Source organism: Trachurus japonicus, chromosome 10 (genome assembly GCF_045865225.1).
Source record: "Trachurus japonicus isolate A0001 chromosome 10, Traja_1.0".
NCBI classification, from domain to species: Eukaryota; Metazoa; Chordata; class Actinopteri; order Carangiformes; family Carangidae; genus Trachurus; species Trachurus japonicus.
Window position 1 is genome coordinate 25,517,735 of NC_140916.1, and position 6,282 is coordinate 25,524,016.

The window sequence follows — 6,282 nt, forward strand, 5'->3', positions numbered from 1 at the left end:
CTAAAGGGATTTATTTTCATGACCTCATCGCAACCATACCACGCTTTTGTGTGGTTTGGTACAAGAAAGCACGTTTACATATCTGTAATGCTTAGAGGACTATAACATTTGTACTATTTTAAAACATGTCACAATTGGCAGCTTTTCCCATGAACCTGACCCTAGCTTCAATATAGTATTCAAAGGGAAAGGATGACTGAAGCATTAACATGCAAGAATATTTTGTTTTAATGGAACAAGCCAAGGAGGAACATTCTGTTTGATAGCTCTGAAATAAATGTGGACTAAAATACAATTGTTTCTTCATAAATGTAGCGTTATTAAGTACAAGTGGCAAAATTGTAACTAGTCAAGTAAAAAAATACCTCAGAATCGTATTTACATAAGTAGTAATAGTTAAACTATGGGTTTTTATTTTTATTGGGAAACCCCAGCCTAAAACTCAGCGGAATGTCTGTTTTCGTGACGTCAGAATGGGTGGTCGGTGCACGAGCCGATGCGCTGCGCAGTTCTCACTTCCTGAAACCGAGGTCACTTATAAACGGAGTTCTCGTTAATCATTGGTGTCTCCTGTAGGCGGTGTCCACGCCAAAGACTGACGAGAATTACAGACCGAGGAGCTGCTTATAAGGTATTAAAAGATAATTATCGAAGTTTTGCGACGATTTTAACTTTTTTTAAACGTAGAATATGTAAGCTAACCTAGCTAGCTAACATTTGTTGCTAGCGTGAGATGATATTTTTTGTCAATCCTACTATCTAACGTAACCTTGCAGCGAACGAGCACTGATCAAAGTCTATTGTTTCTGTAAAAAAAAACGCACTGAGCAAAGCCTGAACTCCTGTTACGGCTATAAGTACGCCACGGAGCTGGTGCACTGCGTGTCTGGTTAGCCAAGTGCTAGCTGTCAGATTAAAGCAGCAGTCCGTTTGCTTTCATCGACGTTCACCCACCACCAGACACCATGGGCTGTTCAGTCGCTATTGTCAAACTGAAAGCGTGACTGCGTTTCTCGAGGTTTCGGGGGCCAGTAAATATGTGGTTGGTGGGTTCCTGAGCTGTGACTCGTTATTGCATACCTTTGACGGCGTGTACGTCAAAACTTTTGCGAAGAGCAACTTGGACTGAATCCAGATCTTGGGAGTGTGTTTACAAAAGCCTCTCATGTTACGCGACACAAAATGCACGAGTAGTTTAGTCACACTGTTTAGGTGCTGACGCGTAAGTTGTTCCAAAGATCACAAGCCTCTCTAATCAACACCGTTCAGGACAGCTAGATCGATAAATAGGTATTTATTTAGTTCTGATGGTGCTGATGTATGTAGGTTGCCATGCCCTGTGCATATCTGGCGCTACTGATCTAATCTGTCAGAGGTCAGTTAAGTTGATATTTAGCCTTACACACAAATAATTACATATTTAAGAATATTATCTGTACCTATACTGGATGAGGAGGCAGCCCAGGCACTCAGATAAAGAGAAGACATTGTGCTAGACAAATACTTTAATGAATCGTTAAAGTCACACCCTCTTGGAAAATATCTTTGAGGGAGTGAGACATGCTCTCCCATGAAGTGTTGCAACATAATTTGCACCAATATCTGCTTTTTAAACTATTGTGACATGTCTGTCCATTATACTTACCTCTTCTTTTAGTTCTACGTCATATTGTATTGGTTTTTCATTTAATAATATTTTGTTTTTGTAAATGATTATAAGTTGCGTAACTGCCTCACATCTTTATGGTGTATTGGCATGGGATACACCCCACACACACACACACCACCACCATATTACGTGTACGGTGTACCTAGTTTGTAGACAATCCTGCCTCTCCTGTGCCCATCCCTCACATGGAATATTCAATGCCTACATGTGATTACTGACTGGGTGCTTCTCTTAAAGGCACAGTGACCCTCTAGGAGCCTATTCTCAATGTGCACTGTAGAAGTTTGCATTTCAAATAGTAGAGAAAAAGTAGCATAGTCATTTTCTGATATTGTTTGACCTATTAAACTTTGTTTTGCTTGACTTCAAGATTTAAAGGCACTCTTTGTCTCTGTTTTTCCTGCAGACCTTCTGTCCATCAAGTGATCCCACTCTGCAGGTTCCATCATGTGTGCTCCTGGACAAGACAGCAATTTGGAAACGGATCATATGGCTGATTTTTCTTTGTTGAAGAGTCGCCTGGACTCATTCCGTGGCTCCAGCCTGGTCCAGCAGGTCCCAGCAGAAAGATTGGCCCGAGCCGGCTTTTATTTCACAGGCCAAGCCGACCGTGTCCGCTGTTACTGCTGTCAGACGACTGTGGAAAACTGGTGCACGGGTGACAGACCTGTAGAGAGGCATAAAGAGGTGATTATAATAGTATTGGAGACAAATGTAATTAACTTTTTTATTCTCCATTCTGTTCCCTAATAACTGAATCATGCAATCCCTCTGTCACAGGTTTCCCCATCATGCACGTTTCTCAACTGCATCTACCGCAACAGTTTTAACCCTAATTCTGATACCACACTGACTAATGGTTCAATCTACAACGAAGCAGCAGAGGACCTAGAGTTTCGTTTGAGAACAGGAGAGGTGGTTGATGAGTCCACCTACCCTATGGTCCCTCACATGAAGAGTGAGGAGGCCCGGCGTCAGACCTTTTCTTCTTGGCCGTCTTCTGCACCCGTGACACCCCGTGATCTGGCCCAAGCTGGCCTCTACTACTTGGGGGAGAGCGATCGGGTACAGTGTTTCTGCTGTGCTGGCATGCTGGCTGGCTGGGAAACAGGGGACACCGCCTGGGGAGAACATACCAAACATTTTCCCAACTGCTTCTTCATCCTTGGACACGATGTGGGCAACATACCGTTCCTGGGGGATACAGAGGAGGAGGAGGATAGCAGCAGCAACAGCCAACACAGAAATGCTCACATCCCTATGGGCAGTTTTGAGGAGAGGCTTCATAGTTTTGCAGACGTCAGGCTTCCTGTTGACCATGAGAGGCTTGCCAGAGCTGGCTTCTACAGCATAGGTAGAGCAACATAAAAGAAATTGAGTTATTACGTTGGCTGGGTGGTGTTGATCATGGCCCTTATAAGGTCTAAATTGTGTGTATGTTACAGGGACAGGAGACAAGGTGCTGTGTTTCCGATGTGGTGGAGGTTTGAAAGGCTGGCAGCCTGAGGAAGATCCTTGGGAAGAACATGCCAAACACTACCCTGGGTATATATTTACATACTATATGTAAATACATTACAAAGATTAACCAATGTAGTGGCAGTTTAAGTTTTGTTTTGTTCTGTATTAATTCAGTTGCATGTTTTTCATTCAGATGCAGCTTCCTATTGGCAGAAAAAGGACAAGAATTTGTCAACAGCATCCAGCTGCAAGGCCCACGACAAAATGGAGCTGTAAGTTTTCAGAGCATTTACCACTTGCTTTTTATGCTTTGTGATTAAATAGCTAAGTTTCTATGTTTATTTATTTGCTATTTAAGTTAGCTTAACTTGGTTTCTAAATATGTGTTTACATGTGGCAGAAGTGCATGATACGTTATTGCTGTGTATACAAATGTCTAAATCCAGAATTTGGACAGAATTGAAGTAAAGAAAAAATTCACTCCCCAAAATTAAACTGGACAGAGATGTCACAGTAAGGAGAGAATTAAAATACACCAGTCTTTGTTGGAAAAAAAAATAAAGAAAATTGGTCAGGTCGTCTTATAACAGCACCAGCTAAACGTAACTGGCTTTTAGAGCAGCCCAATTATTGCAGTGCATGAAACACTTTTCTGTGGTTTTCTGCTCTAATCTGAGTTCTCTTAATAGGCTTTAAACTTCTGTGCAGGCATGCAAAATCAGCCTAATGTATGTCTCTCAGACAGTTACACAGATGCACACATAAGTGACACATGACAATATTGTCATTTCTAGTCAAAGTAAAAAAAACAAACTTGTTTTAAAAAAAAGTGCACTTACACTGTTAAAGTGAAGTACTTTGGTTTGCCAAAAGTTTGAGTATGGGGAAATATCACAAACCACATGGGCCATATTTATAATTACACTCAAAATAACTATTTAACTGTTTGTTTCCAGGCTTCAAGTCACCAGAATGGATTTTCAGGAAATGTGAATGGTAAATATTTCAGTATTTTATGTTGTCTACCCTTTTAATTAAAATTATGACTCTAAACATTTAAGAAAGTCACCACATTTGATGCATTTTTTTCTACAATCTGAAAAATCATTTTAATAGAAAATTCCAACTTCACTGTTTACATGGACGTGAAATAAAGTGATCCGATTAAAACGTGCGTGTACTGGGGGGGCGGCGTTTAGCTCACTGTGTAGAGCTGCCGCCCCATGTTGAGGCTCAGTCCTCGGTGCAGGTGGCCCCGGTTCGAGTCCCGCGTCGGACGGCCCTTTCCTGCGTGTCATTCCCCCACTCTCTGCCTCCCCATTTCCTGTCTCTCTCTCGACTGAACTATCAATTAAAGGCAATAAAAGCCCAAAAAATATACTTAAAAAAACAAAACAAAAAAAAACAAAAAACGTGCATGTATGTGCGTGTATGTGCGTCAAGCAACGATTTGTGTCCATGTAAACATGGCTAATGAAAGTTACAAATACACTGATCAGACATTACATTACACACCACCTGCCTCATATTATGTTCCTCACGTGTATCAGTGAGCCTTGGCCTTATCTGACAGATACTGACCACTGCAGACCGGGAACTCCCAACAAGAGCTGCAGTTTTTGATGCTCTTTCCCAGTTGTCTAGCCATCACAGTTGGGCCCTTGTCAAACCGGCTCAAATCCTTACGCTTTTCCATTTTTCCTGCTTCTAACGCCTCAACTTTGAGGACATAATGTTCACTTGCTGGCTAGTAAACCCCACCCACTAACAGGTGCCATGATGAAGTGTTATTCAGTGTTATTCACTTTAACTGTTGTCAGTGGTCATAATATTATGCCTGTTTGGTGTATATTGCTAATATACTAAAATAAAGAAGTTGTTGCACACACTGATGTTTCCTTCTTGTGTTCAGGGGTACTCCAGTCTGAGGTCGCTCAGACTGCTATTGGAATGGGTCTAGAGCCGTGTGTGGTGGAAAACACCATCTTGATGAAGATCAGAAGAACGGGCTTGGGCTACTCCAATGTGGAAGCACTTCTGGAGGATTGCTTGCACAACACACCAGAGAGTGTGACTGCCATGTCGGAGCAGCAAGGTACTTTACCCCATATACTGTGCCAACTTTCCACTACAAACAACTAATGTTGTCGGCTACATCAAATTGAACCTGAGCATAATTTACGAGCACATACATTCTTATCCTTTTTTTTCTTTTCATCTTTCAGATGAGGACCCCCTGCAGAAACTAATGAAGCTACAGAGAGAAAAACAGTGTAAAATATGTATGGACAAAGATATTTGCATGGTCTTCATCCCATGTGGTCATCTGGTGGCTTGTGAGACATGTTCAAAGAAATTGGTCAAATGTCCAATCTGCTGCGGAGCGATATCACAGAAGCTCAAGACCTACATCTCTTAAGAAAACACAGACTCTTGCAATACTCAATGCTGCTTTCTCTCTTTGTAATATTGTAATTTAATATCAAAGGTAAATCACCTGTACTATGTTTAAGGACCATATTGTTTGTATGATAGTGTCACAATAAGATAATATTTTAAGAGATGGTAAATGGATGTTAATACTGAGATGATATTGTAAATAACTTATGTTAATTTTCATAGGTACTGATGCCTGTTAATAAACACTAAAAGACACTTCCCATTTTGCAACAATTTCTCACCAGAGGTGCCTTTCTCTAGGTTCATGTACTTGTGCCATGTGTTTTTTTTTGTTTTGTTTTATTTTGGACATTTAGCACAATTGAATTGGAGATGGGATGTAATATTTCAGTACTTTCACAACATTTCCATACACTTATGTGCTCTGCTCATTTATTCTGTCTGGTGTGTTTAATGTTTTAGACCCAGTTTTCTCAATGTTTGCTGCTCTGTGTGGACATTTATAATGGTAGATCAGTATATCCTTTTAGACTTTACTTTGTAATCAACAAAATCAGCTCTAGTTTAAGGACTGCGATTAATCAGTGTGGTGTGAAATTATTTTACCATTCCATCATGCAATCTGTTGTCATCAAGAGTGAATAAATTTGAATAATTGGAGTTGATGTGTTTTCTTTTTCTTTCTTATATATATATATATATATATTTTTTTTTTTTTGACATTTTCAACTACAACTAATTTTTTAAATTAG

At 40.4% G+C, this 6,282-nt stretch overlaps 1 protein-coding gene across 1 annotated transcript; it reads left to right on the forward strand.

Moving 5' to 3' along the window:
• Window positions 1-565: 565 nt before the first annotated feature.
• xiap (X-linked inhibitor of apoptosis) lies at window positions 566-6,190 on the forward strand. Its single transcript, XM_085788360.1, has 8 exons — window positions 566-631; window positions 2,076-2,356; window positions 2,450-3,023; window positions 3,115-3,214; window positions 3,324-3,402; window positions 4,087-4,126; window positions 5,043-5,225; window positions 5,356-6,190. Exons 2-8 carry the CDS (start codon window positions 2,117-2,119, stop codon window positions 5,547-5,549), a joined length of 1,410 nt encoding a protein of 469 aa, XP_085644486.1. The 5' UTR covers window positions 566-631; window positions 2,076-2,116; the 3' UTR covers window positions 5,550-6,190.
• The last annotated feature ends 92 nt before the right edge of the window (window positions 6,191-6,282 follow it).